The 21,369-nt window shown below is 52.2% G+C and overlaps 3 protein-coding genes across 3 annotated transcripts in view; 1 reads left to right on the top strand and 2 right to left on the bottom strand.

Annotated features, from left to right (window-relative positions):
* The window catches only part of Pdcd11 (programmed cell death 11), a 41,599-nt gene extending 34,124 nt beyond the window's left edge, over positions 1-7,475 (top strand). Inside the window, exons 26-36 of the mRNA XM_021151475.2 lie at positions 1,222-1,278; positions 1,827-1,949; positions 2,664-2,786; positions 3,204-3,423; positions 3,579-3,695; positions 4,237-4,383; positions 4,571-4,818; positions 5,437-5,605; positions 5,936-6,089; positions 6,255-6,420; positions 6,957-7,475. Of these exons, the coding sequence (XP_021007134.1) occupies positions 1,222-1,278; positions 1,827-1,949; positions 2,664-2,786; positions 3,204-3,423; positions 3,579-3,695; positions 4,237-4,383; positions 4,571-4,818; positions 5,437-5,605; positions 5,936-6,089; positions 6,255-6,420; positions 6,957-7,128 (1,696 nt within the window). The 3' untranslated portion in view covers positions 7,129-7,475. The remainder of the gene's footprint in view (positions 1-1,221; positions 1,279-1,826; positions 1,950-2,663; positions 2,787-3,203; positions 3,424-3,578; positions 3,696-4,236; positions 4,384-4,570; positions 4,819-5,436; positions 5,606-5,935; positions 6,090-6,254; positions 6,421-6,956) is intronic.
* A 1,074-nt stretch (positions 7,476-8,549) lies between these two features.
* Positions 8,550-14,538, bottom strand: Calhm2 (calcium homeostasis modulator family member 2). The gene is made up of 3 exons (XM_021151477.2): positions 14,196-14,538; positions 11,673-12,389; positions 8,550-9,491 (listed from the first exon to the last, which is right to left on the bottom strand). The coding sequence occupies exons 2-3, from the start codon at positions 12,225-12,227 to the stop codon at positions 9,075-9,077; spliced, it is 972 nt and encodes a 323-aa protein (XP_021007136.1). The 5' UTR covers positions 12,228-12,389; positions 14,196-14,538; the 3' UTR covers positions 8,550-9,074.
* Positions 14,539-17,348: 2,810 nt separating this feature from the next.
* On the bottom strand, positions 17,349-20,410 carry Calhm1 (calcium homeostasis modulator 1). Its single transcript, XM_021151180.1, has 2 exons — positions 19,859-20,410; positions 17,349-17,837 (listed from the first exon to the last, which is right to left on the bottom strand). Exons 1-2 carry the CDS (start codon positions 20,408-20,410, stop codon positions 17,349-17,351), a joined length of 1,041 nt encoding a protein of 346 aa, XP_021006839.1.
* Between the last annotated feature and the right edge of the window lie 959 nt (positions 20,411-21,369).

The raw sequence follows: 21,369 nt of genomic DNA, 5'->3' as shown, positions 1-21,369 counted from the left end.
TTAAAGGATAGCAACCTTGGGGGTGCAGACTCTATAAACAGTTTCAGGCGCCCACAGATAAACCTGGGCCGGAATTATCTGTGATTGGTTGGTTTTGAGCTGAGTTTTATATGGGCTGGCCTCAGACTTGTCATCCTCCTTAAAGGATCTAGGAGTTCTAGGTTCTAGGAGTACAACTTACACCACAAGCCCCACTCTTAGTTCTAAGACCATTTTTGTAGCCTGAGAAAAGTGGCCTTGCAGAACCAGATCTCAAGATGTGTAGCCTACTACCAGCCAAGACCAAGTAGAATGCAGCCCTCTGGGAGGGAGCCAGACTAGAAATCAGTCTTGGCCCAAACCCCATCTCGAATGTCCCAGCCCCTGACTTCCACCTAAGTTGTCAAGTATTTATCCAAACCAAATACCATAGAGATACCCAGAGCCTGGTGGAAGACAGATTCTCAGTGAATCTCTGAGACGCACGGGAAGCTTATAAAATGAGGGTGTGGCTTTGAGCAACATAGTCATTTGAAATACTTTTATGACAGCCAGACCTGTGGGTAGCATGCAATTAAAATTCCCTTCTTCTGTCAGATGTGGGTAGAAAATGGTTTGCCTCAAGGTAGCACCTGAAGCCTGCTTCTGCAGCAGGGCTCTGGTGCCTGCGAGAATCACAGCCCTGTTGTGGGAATGTTTCACGTTGACTTGTGGTCCCTGTAATCCTCTCTGACTCTACTTAGTGATAAAGGACTATGAATTACAGTTTTACCCGAGCTACTTTGGAAACTAGTAAGAGTCAATTCCACCTTCCCTCTTCAAAGTCTGTCACTGCTCTATCTGGCTCCTCTCCAGTCATTGTCCCTGGGTCCGTGTTTTCTGTGGTTTTTCTGTCTCTATGGAGGTCACAGTTAAGAGTTAACTGTGGGGACGGTCTCATCTCAACTCCTGATAAACTCTTAATTGAAGATAGCAGAAGCTGAGGATGTCCTGAGTGCCTCTAACCTAGCAAACCCTTTAGGATCACAGTACAGGGTAGAGCCCCAATCTGTCACCTCACGGCCATGCGACTGACCGGAGCTCAGCTTGCTGCCCCATATGGTGAGAGTGCCCTGTTGCAGCATATCACCTACTCGACTAAAGAGTAGGATTACTAAAGATCTGTCTTACTTTTAATTTCATGCGTGTGAGTGTCCAGAAATATTGATGGTTGAGTGTGTCTTCCTCTTTTGCCTGTTTCAGATGTTACATCCTGTCCACAGCACACCGTGTGCTGACTTTGTCACTACGATCATCCAGGTGAGTGTTGTTGGTGTGAGAAAGGAGAAGGAAGAACTCAGGAGACTCAGGCTGTAGTGCATTTGCCTGGGATAGACCTCTGAGTTCCACCCTCCTCTGCCTGTCTGTACTCTGAACCTATTTTTATTTAAGTGTGCGTGATGGGGTGGGGGTGGGGGAGGCATTTGAGTTTCTGGAAGAATCCAGACTCTTGTCTTGAAGGGAGTAGTTTGCTTACCTAAATGTGAGTATTCAAGGTAACATGGTGATACTGGTGAGGGCAGGTGTCTGGCTCCAGGGTTCATGATCCATCCGGGTGAGTGTGCGATAGAAGGGTTGACCAGCATTCTACTGGCGAAGGTCAGGCTTTAAACGTGGCCTCTCTCGGCCTTGTTTCTGCATAGCTTGCTGTCAGACACAGAGCCCTGGCCTGGCAGGACTACGGGAGTGAGCAGGCTGGACTCTGTGGGTTACAGTCTTCCAGGTGCAGAGGCAGAGTCTTACAGGGGGGCTGGGAGGGGGGCGGCCATGGTTAACTGCATGTATATGTAAGCCTTGTATTCCTTTAGGACAAACAGAGAGACAAAAAACAGAATAGAAGATCCAGAAATCAACTCCATTGAGGACGTGAAGGAAGGGCAACTCCTGCGGGGCTATGTGAAATGCGTCCTGCCAAGCAGTGTGATCATAGGGTAGGTAACGGAGCCAGGCACAGCCTTCGAGGCTTAGCTCCAGAGAGCCAGACTTCCCAAGCTGCCTTCTCCGCCCTGGGCTTGCTGCCTCCTCCCCAGTCAACTTTGAGAAGAGGAGAGGAGAGCTTATGCATTACCAGTTTTAAATACTTACTTTATCTTTTGAGTGTTTTGTGGGCATGCGTGTATGTGCACCATATGTGTGCCTGGTGCTCTGGTGTGTGCGGAGGTCAGAAGAGGGCACCGGATCACATGGTATTGGAGATGCAGATGGCTGCGAGCCACCAAATGGTGCTGAGAGGCACACCTGGGTCCTGGAGAGCAGCACGTGCTCTGAACATGGAGCCGCCACGCCAGCCTTAGAGGCTTTTCTTGAATTGTTTCTTGTTTGGTGTTTTGGAAAAAGAATGACATTTTCAGTTTCAAATTTAGAATTTCTTCTGATTTTAGTGTGTGATCATGATTCTTTGTTGTTGCTTGTTTACTTATTTGACTATTATTTATTTTGAAGGCAGGGTCTTGTTCTGTAGCTATGGCTGTCCTGTAACTTAGTAAATAAGTCAGGCTGGCCTCGAACTCACAGTTTCACCTGTCATGTGACCTGAGTGTGTTGATTAAGGGTGTATGCCACCTCGCCTAGCTTCCTGAGTCACTGGGGGTATGGTGGGGTTGTGTTGTATTTATACTACAGAGTTCTTATCTGTCTCTTTTCAGCCTTGGACCTTCAGTTCTGGGTTTGACCAAGTATTCACATGTCTCTGAGTGTGTCCCACCAGAGAGAGAGCTTTATAACAGATGCCTCCCTGAGGGAAAGCTGGTCACTGCCAAGGTCCTGTGGTAGGTGTCTTCCCTCCCTGCCCTCTTGGTCCCTCTCCTTTGTGTGAATCAGACCCCTTTCGCTGGGAGGAGGTTTGAGGTAAACTCAGAACTTAAAGGCATGGGGTGATGATGCAAGTAATGTTCAGATGGGTGACAAACCTTTCACCTCAGTTCCAGCCTTAGTCCAGGAGTAGACATGGCTTCTGTTGTTGTTGATCAAACACGTCCATCCTAGATGCTCCCTGGCTTTTTCCACTGAGCAGGGGACATGTGTAAACTGTCCCTGAGAATACTGAGCATCTAAGGCAGGTGGGCCAGGGCCCAGCCCTGACTGACAAGGAAAGATGGCCTAAGTGCTGATGAGGCCAGGGCTGCTCGCCCGTGGCGCCCAGACACCTCTGCCCTTACTCTCTGCCTCTTCTCCTCCTGCCTCAGTGTGAACCCCATGAAGAACCTGATAGAGCTGTCGCTCCTTCCCAGCGACACTGGGAGGCCAGACGTGTTCTCTCCTGATCCAGAACCAAAACAAGAGGAGAGGAGAGGAGGGGCTGAGGGGAGCCAGAAAAGGAAAGAGAAGAACCAGAAGGAAGAGCTCCAGAAGTCACAGAAGGGTGGGCGGGGCAAGCGGGAGCGCCAGGAGTCTGAGAGTGAGCAGGTGAGTGCCCCTCCCCGGGCAGCATCCCGCAGCATCCCTCCTCATCTCACCCATAAGAAGTGTTTGAGAAGTGAGCTGCAGCTGCCCAGCCTTCTCTGAGGAGGCACTGTGAGGGCGAGGAGAAACTTCCCATCCCACACCCCCCACCATTTCAGGAACTAGTGAACAAGAGGCCAAAGAAGTCTGGAGCACCAGAAGAAGACGACAGTGGTGTGGAAGTGTACTACCGGGAAGGAGAGGATGAGATGGAGGAGCCGAAGCTGCCTCCCAGGGTAAGGCTCGCCGCCAGCCACCAGCCACGTGGGGGAAGGCTTTGGGGAGGAGCTCCTTGTCTTCCCAGGGCTGAGCTGTTCAGCCCATCCTTGTTCTCTATAAAACAGTGGGTGATGGGTGGGGCGTGGTTACCTCACAGTCTACCTCCTTGAGGACTGGGTCTGTTAACACTAATAACATGTTTATCGAGAACTGAATGGAAGAGGTGGGCAGATAAAGAGAGGGCACAACCTGGAGGAGCCCACGCTCCTCACAAGTGCAAGCAGTGGAGAGGACTCTGGGAATCTCAGCCAGGGCCAGCGCTTCCTCTTTTACCAACCCCTGCCACCTCCATAGTTCTGTTCCACACCTCCTACTTTGTGTGCGTGTGCGTGTGTGTGTGTGCTTACACTTTATATAAAGTCTCTGTCTAAGTGACTTAGAGTATTTTCAAGTCACTGCTGTTCCCTCAGCAGACCACGGAGGCAGGCTTTTGGTGTGGGGTCGGTGGGGTCAGGGAACAGCCTGACTTGTGCTTCCTTCAATTTTATGACCCTGCAGGGAAAGCAGACAAAATCCACAGAGGTGCCCCGGCTGCATCTCTCTTCAGGCTTCGTTTGGGATGTGGGGCTCGACTCTCTGACTCCAGCCTTGCCACTCCGAGAAGAGAGCTCAGACAGCGAGGATGAACAGCCGCACCAAGCCAAGGTGCTGTGTTTCCAGGACACTGCAGCTCTTGCAGAAACTCCCATTCCCAACTGTGACAACCTCTGTGGCTTAGGTGTCTCCCTGGGGAGGGTCCGTGGACTGTCCTGTGAACCCATGACAGAATTCTACCTCAGCGCCCTCTGCACTTGAAGGAGCAGATGACTCACTTTTCTTCCTTCCACCACAGAAGAAGAAGAGCAAGAAGGAGAGGGAACTGGAGAAGCAGAAGGCAGAGAAGGAGCTGTCGCGCATTGAGGAGGCACTCATGGACCCTGGGCGACAGCCAGAGTCTGCGGATGACTTTGACCGGCTGGTGCTAAGCTCCCCCAACAGCTCCATCCTTTGGCTGCAGTACATGGCTTTCCACCTACAGGCCACGGAGATCGAAAAGGCCCGGGCTGTGGCTGAGAGGGCCCTGAAGACCATCTCGTTCAGGTCTGGGCTTGGGCTTTCCCATGTTGTCCTGGCTTACAGAGTTTGTCATCATGGCTCATTTCTTCCTGGTCAGGCTAGTAGCAGCCCATGGTCTTTCAGGCTCAGTCTTATTAAGTGTAGCCACTTAAAATAGATCACTCACTAATCTTTTATGGTCCTTTTCAATGAAATTGCTATGGTGACATTTAAGTAGTCTCTGTGTGCCAGCAAGATTCCCAGTAACACAAGCAGAATGGGGAGAACTCGCCATCATTTGGGGCTCCTCTGTTCTCGGCAGGGCTGAGGTAGCTTCCTGAAGCCTAGTGTAGAGGGGTGACTGTCCTATGCTTTGCTCTCTTCACTGGGGGAGAGACTCAGACCCAGATTCTGTTCCAGCTTGAGCTTGAGCGTGTAAGCTGGAGGCTTCATTCCCAGGAATGGAGGGAGCAATCAGGGGAGCCCCAGACTTTGCAGTGAGCGATACGGGAGCACAGGTTCCCCTTACGGGAAGCCGCAGGAGACGGTCTCAGCCTCAGCCTCAAGTGGGCGTGAGGATACAGTTGTTGCTTGGGAGAAAGAAATAGTTCTCGGGCATCCAGCACTGAGTTGATGAACTCATGTTCTACCCACCCCCTCCAGAGAGGAGCAGGAAAAACTGAATGTGTGGGTGGCCCTACTGAACCTGGAAAACATGTACGGCTCTCAGGAGTCCCTGACTAAGGTCTTCGAGCGAGCTGTGCAGTACAACGAACCTCTCAAGGTTTTCCTGCATCTGGCTGACATCTACACCAAGTCCGAGAAATTCAAGGTAGGGTGTTAAGTTCCGTGCCCACGTGCCCCAGATGCTAGACTCTGGAGCAGGTCAGGGCCGGCATTCTGTGAGAACCCTACCTTCTGGGTTCCCCATGATATCACATCTCAGCCTCAGGCCCTTCCCCTTCCCCACAGAGGTGAGAATACACGGAGGGATCACTAGGGAAGCTCCCAGGACTCGTGTCACTACACCCTGCTCTCCTGATGATCTTCCCAGTCTCCTCAAGCCCCTAGAATCAGTGAGCCAAGTCTGCCTTCCATGAACGCAGCCTTTCTGTTGTCCCTCTGAAGTGCTACACTCCTTAGCTTACTGTGTCTCCCACAGGAAGCTGGTGAGCTGTACAACCGGATGCTGAAACGGTTCCGGCAGGAGAAGGCTGTCTGGATCAAATATGGTGCCTTTGTTTTGGGGAGGAGTCAGGCTGGGGCCAGTCACCGGGTGTTGCAGCGAGCCCTGGAGTGCCTGCCCGCCAAGGAACGTGAGTGCTTTTCCTGGCTCCTGACCACACTCGGGACTGATAGATACTTAAAGGGGCAGTTGGCAGCTTGTAACAGGTGGAGTGGCTTCTGTCTTAACAAAGCCAATGGCTGTGCTGTGGTGAGGTCCTTGGGTTGTCTTGGCTCTGACTTGTCCTGTCCCACAGATGTGGATGTGATCGTCAAGTTTGCCCAGCTGGAGTTCCAGCTCGGGGACGTGGAGCGCGCTAAAGCCATTTTTGAGAACACACTGAGCACCTACCCCAAACGCACAGACGTCTGGTCAGTCTACATCGACATGACCATCAAGCACGGCAGCCAGCAAGCAGTCAGGTGAGGGGGGACAGCGGGGCTCGTTCCTGTTGGAGTGTGGGCTGGGAAGGGGCTTTGGCCGTGTTGATGATGATGAGCTGCTCCTCAGCAGCTCCCAGTTGTCTGACGTGATGCTGACAAACAGCTCTGACATGGTTCCCCGGTCCGCTTGATTTCACCTTTCCACCAGTGGTCTGTACCCAGAACCAGGAGACTTGGTCCCACATGGCTCACACTATGCTGGCCTCTTGTGGATGGAACCTTCATAGGCACACTCTCACTTTTGTCCCCTACAATCCCTACAGGCCATGAGTTTAAGTGTGCTTCTGTCCTCGTGTGTCCCCATCCCAGGAGTTTGTCCTCTTTTTCCTTGTAACTTAATGCAGGCTAAGTCTTTGCCTCTGTCAGGAGTTCATACTGATGATAAAAATAAGAAATGGGATGCTGGATATCAGAGGGACCTGGTACCTGAGAGCAAGTTGGGGAGTGCTAGCCAGGAGTCCAGGAGTCCCATGGTAGGGCCCCTGAGGAAACTGCTTCCCTGTTCCTCCTCATAGGGACATCTTTGAGCGGGTCATTCACCTGAGCCTGGCGCCTAAGAGGATGAAGTTCTTCTTCAAGCGCTACCTGGACTATGAGAAGCAGCACGGCACGGAGAAGGACGTGCAGGCGGTCAAGGCCAAGGCCTTGGAGTACGTGGAGGCCAAGAGCTCGGCGCTGGAGGACTAGGAGCACAGGCTCCGCTGGACGGACAAACGGACGGACAGCGTGGGCAGCAGGCAGCCTAACCGGCAGCCGGGTGCGCGCTGGGGCTGTCCCAGGACTGCTTTAGTTGCTGTTTTTTTTTCTGCAGCATGCCTGTGGGCTGTGGTGCTCACGGAAGACAGACTTGGCTCACTGAGGCCGAGTTCCTCATCTTGTCAGAGTAAAAAAAAACTCTCAAAAGATTGTTTTAAAATCTTTTGAGACAGGGTTTGTATTACGGTCCTGGCTGGTCTGGAACCTGCTATGTAGACTCAGCCAGCCTTGAACTTAGAAGGGATTAAAGGCACATATGATCACTTTTTACTTTTAAATGTGTGTGTGTGTAAAATTCTTTTTTTAAATTTAGAGTGCCACAGATGGAGCCAAGGCCTTATACATGCTAAGTGTACTTCCACTTAACTGCACCCTAGCCTGTGAGGTTTAATGCTCTTGTTCTGTTCCTGGGGCTGCTTAGTGTTGTTGTTAGACAGCAGGCTTTTAAGCTTGTAGGAAAAAAAAAACAACAACAGCAAACCCAAAACAACAACAACAACAAAAAACAAGCATTTCTCTTTGAAGAGAGTTTGCTGCAGTCTAAGGACAGAAGGGCAAATGCCAGTGGATTTCGTGGTCAGGTCCCGACTTTGTCCCTTGGCAAACTCGCAGTCTACACTCCAAGAGGTGGGTAGCCGGAAAGACCACAGACCATGTGGGCTTGGGAGTCCAAGCATTGTCTCAGCCCAGCCTGTACTGTCTACCCTGGTTTGGAGGCTGGGGGACTGAGACAAGAGTACAGAGGAAGAATCCAGAAAAACATGGGAACCCGAAGCTACTAAGGAAAGCTGAAAGCATTGGTTAAACTGCCTGTCTCACCCCAGACTCACTTCAACTCTAACACAACCCAGCTTCCTGGGATGCTAGCACAGACCCTTCTAGTTGGTTGTTGGTAGGATGTTTGTTTGTTTGTTTCGTTTCATTTCTTTCGTTTTGTTTTGTTTTTGGCTTGAGCCCAAGGGAAATTAAAAGTTTTCTCTGACAGAGCCTAAAATGTTCTCTAAGTTTTCTATGGGAAATGGCTGTGTCGGATGCCAGGAATCAGGACAGACAGGAAGAAGGTGAGGTTTTAGAGAGTGGAGCTAGTCGATGCAGGGCCGAGAAGGAAGAAGAGCTGAAGCCCACTAGCTCCTGGAGTTTAGTGCTAGGTCTGTGTGCAGACAGATGTTAGGTTAAACTGAGCTAACCCCTGCAAAAGGCCAGGCTGCCTCTCCTCAGGTTAAATCAGGTAACTGGGTGAGGTTGTCAAGAGACTCAGCCCTTGGGCATCACCTTTGTGGTCTCCTTTAGTGCCATCTCCCCTCACATTGGGCTGTATGCCCTTGTCAATTGCACAAACACCAGTCTAGGCATTTAAAGTAAGAAAAGCTTTATCAAAAAGTTTAAATATATAAAATCAGGCCAGAGGTATACAATCGGGGCAGCTTCCTTAGCAGTGCACCGGGAGCTGGGGTGCTCCTATGCAATTAGACACAAATTAACTGCACAAAATGTACTATACAGTGAAGACTTCCCAGTGGGTTGTCACCAGGCTCCATCAGCTGATGTTTCTCAACTCTGAGACCCACCCAAGATTGACCCTGTCATACTAAGGACCAGCTCTAGGAAAGTTTTTTTCTGATAGCTGTGAACAGAGTGTGCTAGTGACCATGGGAGAAATGACTTCGGTAGGCCAGTCCCTACCCCTTCCCCACCCTCACCCCACGTCAATTTCTGTGAACCTTGTGGTCCACAAGATCTTTACAAACTACTGGTTTTATGTCTATGCCCAAGACACTGTAGTTAGCAGAAAAGTCACCCTGATGCTGAAATGAGCACGCCATGAGGACTTACTTAGTCTGTGACTAGTCCCGTTTACAGAGCATAGAAGCAGGCTCTTAAGCAGTGAGCAGGGCCATCTCCACACTGTCTGGGGCTGTGCCATTACCCGTCAGGCCCTGGGCCCACTTGTGTAGGCGGCTGTAGAGTGGGAGGCCCTGGTTCTCTCGGTACAGATAGACCCCTGTAATAGCGTTCCACTGTGGCCGTGGCTGTGTGCCTTCCACTGGGAACTTGGCAACCAGCTCTTCGTCATCCTTGTTGAGAGCCACAAAGCCAAAGAAACGGCGCACGTTGTTGGCGGCCAGGACCCTCGAATGCACCTCTGCTGTGCGCTGGAACAGCTGGTCCTCGTTGGTGCGGTACTGAGCCCAGTAGGCCTCCTGACGGTAGCTGAGTGGCGAGCAGTAATGTTTGAGGCACTTGGTCAGGAACACCAGGATGGCCACCACACCGATAAGCAGCCATCCGAAGAGCTGGTCAGAGAAAAGGTGAGGCTCAGGGTGGGGGCCCTGAGAGCTGCCTGGGCCCTGCCTACCCTACCCATGGTGACAGGAGAAAAAGAACAGCCTCTGCTCTGTGGGCAAGCACACTTCCTCTTTTCTATTCTTACCCTCGATAGCCCACACACTCTCCATGCTTAGACTGCCTTTTGTGGTTTTTTTGTTTTTTAGCCCTGCGGGTGCGGTATCACTGGACTCCACCAAGCTCAGCTCAGGAGCCTGGCGTGGAGCTCAGGGACAGGGCCTCAACCCCACACAGCATCACACCTGCCTGCCTCTGGATCGCCTGTGGACTTGTTTCACACTGGGAGGACTGAAGTCTGTTGAGGGCAAGGGCCTTTGAGGCCCTCTCTTGCCTACTGTTTGTACATAGACCTATGTATGGATTCAGCCCGTTTCTCTGCTTTCCCTTGCCTCGACCCAAGAAAGGGTCTCATGTAGCCCAGGTTGGCCTTAAACATCCTGTAGCGCTGAAGATGGTCTTGAGTTTTTGATCCTCTGGTCTCCACCTCCTGAGTGCTGGGGTTACAGCATGAACCACACCTAGTTCATGAGGCACTAGGGATCAAACATCGATCTGATTTGTGCTAAGCAAACGTTCTACTGAGTTACATCTTGGCCTCATTTCTTCCCTTTACGTTGTTGCTGTTTAAAGAATTTAGATTTCCTGTTTTGGGGGACATTGATATGTGTTTGGGGTATGTGCACATGTGTTGGGGGGCTGTATATGCGTTGGTTTATGTACACGGGGGTAGGGGGAGGGCAGTAATTTATCTGTGAGCACAGAGTCCAAAAGAGGGCATCAGACTCCTGGAGCTGGAGTGAACAAGTAGTTGTGAGCCGCCTGACGGTGCTGGGAATTGAACTCGGATCCTCTCTGTAAGAGCAATACTCTCTCAGTCTTAACTACTACTGTTCACTGAGACAATGGTCTCACAAACTGGCCTTTAGTGTCCTGTGTAGCTAAAAATGACCCTCCCTGAACTCCAGGCCTTCCCACTTACTTCCCTAATGCTGGATTACAGGCAAGATCCAGTGCAGGCAGCTAGCTTAGGTTTGATCTCTCTTTTCTTCTCTCTCCCTCTCTTCTTCTCTTCTTCCCTCCCTACTTCCTTCCTTCCTTTCTTTTTCTTCCTTCCTTTCTTTCTCTTCCTTTCCTCTTCCTTCCTTCCTTTCTTCCTTTCTTTCTTCCTTCTTTCTCTTTCTTTCTTTCTTTTCCTTCCTTTCTCTTCCTTCCTTCCTTCCTTCCTTCTTTCCTCCCTCCCTCCCTCCTTTCCTTTCTTCCTTCGTTAACATATATGAATGTTTCGCCTGCACCTATGTCTGTACACTCTTGTGTGTGCATGGTGCCCACCTGGAACTAGAATTACAGATGGTTGTGCGCTACCATGGGAGTGCTGGGAACTGAACTCAGGAGTCTTCTCTCCAGCCTCTAGCTTTAGTTGTCTCATGTTTTCAAGGAAAGAGTCCCTTTAGAGAATCATGGGCTCCCGCCTGCCTCCCTCATCCTCACATGTTCAGTTCAGATTGCTGCTTCTAACCATTCTTTTGACCCTTGACCCACCTCCAAACAGGATGCAGGGGAGGCTGCAGCTAGGCTCAAGCCTGTCCCTTCCTGGCCTGCCCTAAAGAGTGACACTGACTCAGTTACTGGGACAGAGATGCCTGCCTCCCTGGGGTCAGCCAGCTCTGCTATCAACTCAAAAGCCCACAGCAGGTATTTGTGAGGTGGCCTACAGGGACCATGCTCAGTCAAGCTAGGGTAAAGATGACCTCACTAGGTAGATTGGGAATGACCCTGGGTATTATGGGATATGGGATGTTCTCTCTGCGATTCTAGGTGGTGTTCCCTTAATGCTCAAAGCCATCTCTAAGGGACGAAAGGGGAGCTTAGTGGCAGCTCATGCTTGACATTCATGTGGTCTAGGATTCAATCCCCAGCACCTAGAGGCACATCAGAGACACACTTGTGATGAGCTGACCCTTGCCCCCCCCCATAACTCTAAGCCACAGGTCAATCAGCTGATGCCTGACACGGGAGATTCTGTGCTTCCCCAGACAGGTGCTCACCCTCAAACGCTCTATCGAGTACCACCCCATCAGCAGCCACTTTGGGAAGGACAGAAGAAGGCTGCCCTTCACACAGCTCCTTACCTGAGACTCATACTTGAGCCTGCGGCTGACCTCCTCTCGGAAGCTCGATAGGTTGGCGGGGCCCCCTCCACAAGGGAACCTGGCTAGGACCTCCGTAGCATGGGCTGAGGGGAAGCCTTTATCCCCAGCTGTGAGCGAGGAGGGGTCCACAAACTCACTGAGAGCACAGACATAGGCCTCCCCTCGGAGCAGGGAGATGACAGACCAGGTGACTGGAGCCACAGCTGCACGGCCCAGGATTGAGCTGAGGAGGAGGAAGTTGGGGGCCGCGGAGCAGTTCTTGGCCCTCCGGTACTGGCACTCGGCGACTAGGTTCCAAGTGTGGTTGTTGAGAATGACTCCGATAAGGAAGAGGGCCAGCGCAGGCACGCCGATTGCTGTCAGTCCATACAGGTAGTTCCGGGCGGGTGAGCAGGGACAGTGGAAGGCCACCACTGAGAACAGCTCCTGACTGCCCACCGTGCCCAGGGCCACCAGCCCATTGAAAATCATCACATCCTTGCTCTTGAAGAAGAGAGACAGGAAGCGGAAGTTCTCTGCAATCAAGGCCGCCATGGTGACTGGCGGGCCGGGGATGGGATATGCAGGAGGAGGCAGAAGAGGGCAGAACTGATGGCTTCTGGTGAGACTAGCAAGGAGCGCAGCAGGCCGGAGGACAGCCCACGGCAGAGCATGATCACGCCATTTTAGCTCCTGCAGTGGCTGAACTGGTGCTTCCTGTGAAACACAGATGAGCGATAAATGCTTGCCTCTGAACACAGTGCTGCTGTGGCCAAAGCAGGCAGAGAAGGAGAAGGCATGGGCCTCTACTGCAATGGTGATAGCCATGGTTGCCTAAGTTCTTGCCGGGTACCAGGTGCTCTCAGTGGATGTTGCCCATCCTCAACCTTGGTATCCCCCTGGCATCCTTGTGCAACCCCCACCTCAAGCACAGTGAAGGATGTGGCTTCCTGAGCGTAAGCCCCTGGACAGGGCCACGTATAAATAAATGACAGACCTCAGATTCAAGACCAGGTCTGCCTGCTTTGAATACTTTACAATCCTTTTGCCACTACCCTCTTCTCCCCGGGGAGGATTAATAATGACCGGTGGTGTGAGGCCAGATGGGATGGATCCCTTTGGGATTTGGGACAATTTGGAGAGTATGGTACCAGTATCAAAGCTGCATGGGCTGTCCTAGTGGACAAAGGATAGACCGGGTCTAGTGAGGACCAGGCCCCTGGATCAGTGACAAGCCTGACACAAGATGCCAACACCCTTGGGTGCACAAAACCCCTTCATTTTGGAGACTTCAGAGCCTTAACACACTTCATGTGTTTTCCCCAGACAAGGATACGGATAAATCATTGTGATCCTAACCTCTTCCTAGGAATGTTAGGGACCACAAATGATGTCACATAGTAAGTAGTTCAACATCTGAAACTCTTACGCCACCAGTTCTACCAAGGATGCTTCTGATGCCAAAGACCAGAAAATCAAGGGGACAGGGTGTCTTGCCTGAGGCCAGACAAGTCCGGAGGAGTCAGCTGAGATTTTGACCATGACTTGAGAATACTTAGAAAGTGGACACAATGTGTCAGAGCTAAACTAGCTCCCTCTGTTCATGGTCTCCAGACCTTGCTCTCCTCATGCTTTCTCCATACAAGCAGCCTGCAGAATCTCTGCCCCAAGGAGCCACAGGCAGCTTCAGCGGGGGTTCAGGCTCACTGTATCTATCAGCCCTCCTCTGCTTCATGACCTCAGCAGAGATGGCTCTGTGCCAGAAGAGGCCACGGCCTCAGGCTCTTTGGAAGTTTAGCCCCAATTCCCTTCCCAGACTTCACCCATACAGCCAGAGAGACAGTCAGGGTGTGGCCCCATGTCTATCCCCATCAGGAGAACAGGCACGGGGGGGGGGGGGGGGGACACACCAAAAGAAACAGCTTTCCAAGCCAGAGGAAGCCTATGAGTGGAGAGAGAGGTCAGGCTGCAGAGAGAGATAGAGGAAGCCTGTGCTACATCTTTCTGTGTTATATTCACTTCTCTTTTCCTGTTGCCGCCTCTGCCGAGGATGCCATCTGGCACAGGCAGAGCCATGTGGGCTCTGGGAGGAGGGAGGATTGTCTGACTCCCCGGTTCAGAGCCCAGAGCTTCTAAATAATCCCACAAGGAAAGAACTTTGTCCTGTTGCTGGCCATAAACAGGCTAACAGGCAACTCCATCTTCTCCCTCCCTCCCCTCTTGGCTGCTAGGCACCCATTTGCTCCTTGGGGTGGTCCTGGGACCTTAAACCCACCCTCACGTGGGGAACACGGTGCCTGACAGATAGCATAGGGATTGAGCAGAGCTGGGACTGGGCCATTCTCTGAGATTATCATGGGGGGGGGGGGGCTCTTCCCAAGAACAGGAGACAGACAGCTAGGGAGGAGAGGGGAGCATCATTTCCGTGTTCTTCCCGGGGGGGGGGGTGTTCCCTCCAGATAGTCTCTAGAGGCTGCCGGCTCCTTTAACAGCTGCACACTCCAGGAAAGGGCCCCTCCTTACCTAAAGCTGGTTGCAAGCCCCCGTGGCCTTGGATTCCTGATGGATTGACAGCAGTGTGGGCTCCCGCAGACACTGGGAAGGCGCTCCTGACCGCGAGGCAAAGTGAGGCAAAGTGGCCTCACGGGGTTCACTGCCGGCTTTGCTTTTGCAACCGGGTCCGCGTCGGGTCCCGGGCCCAGCGTTTGAAAGCGACGAGCTCTGGGCCCAGTTACAAACAAACTTAACTGGAGGCGTCTACAGATGAAGAGCAGGCATCTGCAGACAAATTTAACTCCAGAAAAGAGAGAGAAAGAAACAGTGGCGTGGAACTTTCTAGCCAGAGAATGGAAAAACAGCCTCCTGGCGCCAGGCAGAAGAGGGAGGGCTGCTGAGGGCGGCGCGAGGCAGAAACAGAGGAAGTGGAGAAGCGGTCTCAGATGCTGCGTCCTGTCCCAGCCCGCCTCTGGGCCCGCTGTGGCTGGCCCTACTGGCCCTGCCTCGACTCTACCCTGAGCACCCCTCGGAGGCCATCTGGGAAGGTCTAGGCAGGAGCCAGGCAGGGCCCTTAAGGAGTTCTTGCCTAGGCTTGCCCTCCAGGCCAGTTGGAAGAACATCCCCGTACTTGACACCCACCTGGCAGAAGCTGCGGAGGAGTTCCCTGCAGAGTCAGGGGAGAGGTGGGTGTTCAGGATTGATGGTGATGCTCCAGATTGCAAACTCCTGATCAAGACCCTGGTCCCCTCCTCCCCTTCTCTCTCTGAGCATCCTGCCTTTGCCTGTACCTGCCATCCCCAGAAGAGGACCTTCCCATCATCGTTCATCTAACTCCTAGGTACTGTCCCCATCTGGGTATCTAGAGCTCCTAAGGCAGAGGCTGGTCATAGGTAGAAATTAAAGGGAGACAGGATCTCTTAAACTTCACTGCCTGCCCCTAGAGTCGTCTCTGGGAGCTCACAAGCCCCAAGTGAGTCAAGTCCGCTGACAGGGAGAGTGTCAAGATGACCTCAGTGGCTCCTAAGATTGGGAGAGATAGCCTTCAGGGCCATCAGCTCTCCAAGGCTGGGACTGTGGAATTCACACTGAGCAGCGACAAGCCGCACCCTCCTGAGTCTGGCTTGTCTGCGTAGCAGGGATAAATGGAGAGAAATAGGTACCCGTGCCTTTCCATGAAGCACTTTACAGGGTGGGGGACTTGCCTGAGCTCCCACCACTCTGGAGTTAGAACCTAGGTCTCACCAAAGTTTCCCTCACATCTGTTCCTCTGAGCACTTTCTGGCACCCTGTCCCCTGTGGGTGCCCCACCCCACCCTGCAAGTGCAAGCACGCGCGCGCGCACACACACACACACACACACACACACACACACTTGGTCTGTATTCATTGGTCCCTTTATTCGGGTCTGGGGTTAAGTTCAACTTCCTGTTCCCTGTGGCACCTGGGTCCCAGCTGAGAGTGAAGGTGGGCTCTGAGATAGGCAGGCCAAGGGGCTGGAAGATGGGGCCAGGAGACAAGGAACTGTCTGCACTTCTACTTTCTTTTCTTGGATAAGACAGCAGCAAAGTCCTCCTGTCCTGTCCCATCCCTTGGTCGGGGTCAGGGGAGAGGAGAGCAAGCAGTCATGAGTTCCGAAAGGAATGAGCATCTTAACCACACAGCCCCAAGTGTCCACTACATGCCACACACTTTTACACATGGTATGTGAGACCCCGACTTAGAGCGTTTCTCCCTGGAAGGTAAAGCCCCTGGACATTCCCCAAGCTTGTTTTCCCTGATCTCTAAAAGTACAGCCAGAAAGAATCTCTTTGTTCTCTATAGCCAGCAAAAAAAAAAAACTTTTTGTTTCTGAGCCTTACAGCCAGAGATGCGATAATTGTAATTTTACCAAGGACATCGGCAGAACTCCCCTGCCCTGCACAGCTCGAGGAGTTCGTCCTCAGATAATAAAACCTCTTGCACATCTGGGTGTAGGCTTTAGGAGCCTAAGCCCCAGCGAGCCAGGGATGGAAGGAACAGTATCAGGATGAGGCCTGGGAAGGTGTGGTTTTCTCTCGAGTCATTGGGGTGCCGGCCAGCTCATCCCGGGACTTGAGCGGAGGCCCAGCTTCGGGGGTCTTACAGGTAAACCAGTGAGGTAGGCAGCCTTCTCCTGTTGCATGAATGAGGAAACTGAGACTCCTCCCCCCCCCAAAAAAAAAGAAGGCACTTGGCCCAGGGACACACTTTGCAAACGGTAGAGTCAGCCTTTCACCCAACCTTATCCCAGTCTTCGGTCTTAGCTACTTCCCCTCTTAGGCAACTGCCCCCCCCCCCCCCCCCCGTCTTCATCACACCTCAGGGCACACTTTCCAGGGAGCCTTGGAGAAAACAGGAGTTCATTGGCTCCCATTTCTAGCTCTCAAGCCTCACAGATGGTCTGTTTTCCTGTAATGTGTGTGAAGAGGATTGGTGTGAAGGAAACCTGGAGGCCCTCAGTTGTCAAACAGCCCCAGGACACACTCCTTGGCCTCTTTCATGTAGTCTTATCATCTTATCATGGGTCACTGAGGTGTGTCACACAAGCTGAATCCCATTCCCTTTTACCTAAGAAACTGGCAAAGACCATGAGAGGGTTGCTTGCCCTCAGTTTCTTTCTTTTGTTTTGTTTTGAGACAGGGTTTCTCTGTGTAGCCCTGACTGTCCTGGAACTCACTCTGTAGACCAGGCTGGCCTCAAACTCAGAAATCCGCCTGCCTCTGCCTCCCAAGGGCTGGGCCTAAAGGCATGCGCCACCACCGCCCAGCTGTCCTCAGTTTCTTGAGCCTGAGCGGAAGAGAAGTCTAGAGCAAGAGGGAACTCTGGGTATGGGCTTTGGGAGCCTAAGCCCCAACAAGCCAAGGATGGAACGAACAGTATCAGGATGAGGCCTGGGAAGAGACTTGGGTACCAGCCATGCATCCTGCTCTCATAAGCCAGATCTGAACACTTACAATACTGAAGCTGCAGGAGATGAAGCATAGGGTAGCATTGCTTCCAGGGCAGCTAAGTAAGCAAGGCCCGTCAGTTCGGAATTTCTTTTTTCACGCCAGCAGGTGAATGGCTGGATTTGTGGCTATGCCTCAGAATTATTGTTCTTCTTTGAGGTGCAAAAGGCTATGGGTTCAGATCTCTACTCCTACCTCTGCAGCCAGTTACAGCTCACACTTTGCTGAAGTAGGTGGCCACTTCCTTGCGTGGAGGCCGGGGCTCGCCCCCAGCCCAGCCATTGCTCATCAGTGGTGCCTCCTGGCCCAGCCTCAGTGGTGGTTTGCATTTGTGCCAGCTTGTGAGTAGCCTATTCATGGTGCCTTGGTCAGTGATGCCATGCAACTTCTCCCTCTCTTCTTCTGTCCTGTCCGAGGGACTTTGGACAGCCTCTGTGGCTGTGGCTGTGGCCGTGGCCAGTACTCCGTGGGTATGACCCAGTTCCAGGTCATGGTTCATGGCTTCAAAGAACTGCTGGATACATACCTTAGCAAAGGCTTTGGCATGCTCTGTGCATGTCTCATCGAAGAGCTTACGCTCAATGTCAATGTAGTGGGACCAGTACTTGCTCTTGAGAAAGGCGACCTGTGTGAAGCAGGGACGCACAGAGCGTACCACAAACGCCAGTAATGTGGTCAGCAGCACGAAGGACCAACCCAGTGCCTGTGGGGAGAGGAGGACATCAGCAGACCTACCTGTCCAGACCCTTCAAAGACTTCCCCAAGGAAAGCCAGCCATGGATGGACCTAGTCATGCCACCTCATGGTCTCTATTTCCCCATGTGTAAAATAACCATATACTCCACCTCACAGGAGACAGATCCCAGGAACATAGAATGTGCAGCTTTGGCAGGGCGCTCAGTGGGCAGGAGTTAACACCACATCCCATCATGAGGCTTTCTTCACTTGATCTTTCTGTGTCTGTTTCTCTACCTCCAGGGTGGGGCTACTAGCCATAGCGTGCCCCACCACCACCACACACACACAAGGGTTTTATGAGAACTAAACAGACCGTGGCTATAAGACAGCTTGTGGGGCTGGAGAGATGGTTAAGAGCACTGACTGCTCTTCTGAAGGTCCTGAGTTCAAATCCCAGCAACCACATGGTGGCTCACAATCATCTCTAATGAGATCTGATACCCTCTTCTGGTGTGTCTGAAGACAGCTACAGTGTACTTAGAAATAATAATAAATAAATCTTTAAAAAAAAAAAGACAGCTTGCATATAGCACTCTCTGTTAGACTTTGGTAATGGTACCAGTAGGGGCCATGCCTCTTTCTTCAGAAGGCTTTCCGGATCTCCCCAGGCCTACCAGCCTTCTTCTTCCAAGCTCCGGGCCTTTCCTTCAGCTTCTGGAACTGACACCAGCACTTCTTTTTTTGTTTGTCTTGTTTTGTTTGTTTTTGTTTTTGTTTTTCTGAGACAGGGTTTCTCTGTGTAGCCCTGGCTGTCCTGGAACTCACTCTGTAGACCAGGCTGGCCTCGAACTCAGAAATCTGCCTGCCTCTGCCTCCCAAGTGCTGGGATTAAAGGTGAGCACTTCTTTCATTGGGTTAGCGTGGACTCTCAAGGAGTTCCAGCGGTACCCTGGATAGTCCTCAAACTCGAACATGCACCATGGGGCACAGAGCGGGACACCCCTGCGTGTCTGCAGGTCAGACCCCTTTCTGCACAGAGAAGAGGGCGTGTGTGTGTGTGGGGGGGTGTTAATGGTACCCAATGGCTGCCGTGGGGATGGGTGGGAAAATACAGAGCAAGTGACTCAGTCAGGGGCCTCCCTCCCGTGCTGCTCACTAAGCAGTTGTGGTTACAGAGGTCTTGGGTTGTCTCATGTTCCACGTGAAGCTAGAAATCTGATTCTTTTTCTCTTTGACAATTTTTGATTTCTAGATAAAGTCAATTAATTCTAAAGTGAGTTCGGAATTCAGTGTCTACAAGTCACACGGGACTTGTCTGCAAATCCGGCTGCCTGTGGCTTCTTGGGGAGGGGAACTTCCAACTCATACAGTGTGACAGCGTAAAGGTCAAGTGGAGTGACAGGTACTCCTGGGTCTGAGGCATAGGATGATGGGACAGGGGTCCCCAGATGAGGAGGTAGAGAGTGGCTTAGACACTCATGGTGGGAGATCCTCTAGGCTATCTGGGCGGTGACTGAGGCCATGCATAAGTTCCTTTCTCAAGATGGGAGCCAGGGGTCTGTACCAGCCAGAGCAGAGTGTGCCTCCAGCCCATCTCCCAACACCACACAGTTCCCTGCTCCAGAGTAGGATGCCCAGATGTCTGGTCCTTTAAATCTCATCCCAAGCATCCATCTCTCTCACCCATCCTGTTCAAGATACCCAGACCCCAGACCCTCAGCTCCCACTCCTGAAGCAGGCAGGCACCAGCTGGGAGTATTTGCCAGGGAAATGTACCCAAATGGCTTAGCCACCCACTGGCCTCACTATCGCCTGTGCCTGGGAGAGGAAATGGATGCAAATCTCTCAGCCTCTCAGATCTGAGCTAAGGATGGAGGAGGTGAGCCATCTACTCTCTCCAGGTGACCCTGTTTGACAGAAGACATGGGCTCTGTTCTGAGTCTTAGCTGGGAATGCATGCCCCCACCCACAGCCCTCGGAGGGAAAACCCCACTCTGAGAAGGGACTTTCCCACAGGGACCCTGTGAAGAGACCCAGCCCCCTCACCTGAGAGATGCAGCGCAAATACCGCACGGCCACCTCTCGGGCCAGCAGCCAGTTCCCATCATAGATCTCAGGGCAGGGTACCCGAGCCAGCACGCGAGCAAGTTCTGGAGCAGGCAGGCCTGGCACCAGGCTGCCATTGCCTAGTGTGGCCACCGGTACAGCTGTGCAGAAAGCACAGAGAAAGCACTTGCCATCCAGCAGTGTGACAGCCACCCAGACGACAGGGGCGATGAGAGCTCGCTGGGCCATGGAACAGAACATGTATCGTAGAACAGCTGGGTCCTTGGCCCGGCGACCTGCGGGGCGCTTCCACTCTTCAGCTAGCATGGATATGTTGTTGTTCATGACCAGACCAAGCAGGAAGAGCACCAGAGGAGGTGTCAGCAGTATGCCCAGGCTGTAGACCACGTTGTAGCCGGGCAAGCAGGGGCAGTTGAAGTCAAAGGCAGAATACATTTGGGCACTGGCCAGCGCCATGATGCCACAGATGCCATTCATGAAGGACTCTTGGTTGGACTGCAAGAACTGGAAGATCATCCGAAACTTATCCATTGTGTTCCGTGGGGATCCTCAGCCTTGTCGCCTCTCACTGTGGCCTCCCACACAGTCCAGTAGGTCACCCTGCCCACTAGGCATCCACCTTATGACTGGGCTGTCCTGGCTGGACTAGCAAAGCTCAGGGTACTTGATGAGGTCACACTTTCAGAAGCCTTCTAAACAGGTGCTGGCAGAGAGGGCGCAGCGTGACCAATCCTGTGGGCACAGCCAGGACTGTGTCCCTCCTTCTAGCCTCCCTCCCCTTCTCTCCAGCTGCCTTCAGCCTAGAGAGCTACAGAGCTGCACCTGATGAGGACCAGTTTTCTTGGGGTGTGGGAGGGAGGAAGAGGTGCAGACAAGCTGGAATTTGAGAGGCCACTGGGCTCTGGGGAAGCCTGTCTTCTCTCTGTATCCGTCTCCACACCGCCAGGACCCCAGGGAGCAACTCCATCAGTTGAGACAATGATAGTAAGATGACATGGAAATGATGGTGGTGCTAAAAGCTGCACCAAGCAGTGGTGATTGGATGTTACTCATAGAAGGGATGGCAGAGGGGCAGGTATTACAATGTGACAGTGTTATATAGAGATGATGAGGTGTTACAATGTGTTATGTAGAGAAGATGTTACAATGTAAGTGTGGGCCGGGCGTGGTGGCTCACGCATTTAATCCCAGCACTTGGGAGGCAGAGGCAGGCGGATTTCTGAGTTCGAGGCCAGCCTGGTCTACAAAGTGAGCTCCAGGACAGCCAGGGCTACACAGAGAAACCCTGTCTCGAAAAACAAAAACAAAAACAAAAAAACAAAAACAAAAAAACAAAAAAATACAATGTAAGTGTGGCCTACAGTAAAACAACCTGGACTTGGGGGACTTTCTTTTCTTTCTCTTTTGGAAACAAGGTCTCCAACTCACTATGTAGCCAAGAAGGAGCTAGAATTCCTGATGGTCTTGTCTGAGACTCCTGGGTGCTAAGG

The sequence above is a fragment of the Mus caroli genome, unplaced genomic scaffold, assembly GCF_978045245.1.
Source record: "Mus caroli unplaced genomic scaffold, Mus_caroli_1 scaffold_20, whole genome shotgun sequence".
Taxonomy (NCBI): Eukaryota; Metazoa; Chordata; class Mammalia; order Rodentia; family Muridae; genus Mus; species Mus caroli.
Note: the sequence above shows the minus strand (reverse complement) of the source record. Positions and strands in the feature narration are given on the sequence as shown.

Coding starts and splice junctions, on each gene's coding strand:
- Calhm2 (XM_021151477.2), bottom strand. CDS start 12,227: ATGGCGGCCTTGATTGCAGAGAACTTCCGCTTCCTGTCTCTCTTCTTC. Junction 9,492..11,672: donor GGCTCAAGTATGAGTCTCAG/GTAAGGAGCTGT, acceptor TTCTCTGACCAG/CTCTTCGGATGGCTGCTTAT.
- Calhm1 (XM_021151180.1), bottom strand. CDS start 20,410: ATGGATAAGTTTCGGATGATCTTCCAGTTCTTGCAGTCCAACCAAGAG. Junction 17,838..19,858: donor ATTTGCGCTGCATCTCTCAG/GTGAGGGGGCTG, acceptor CTCTCCCCACAG/GCACTGGGTTGGTCCTTCGT.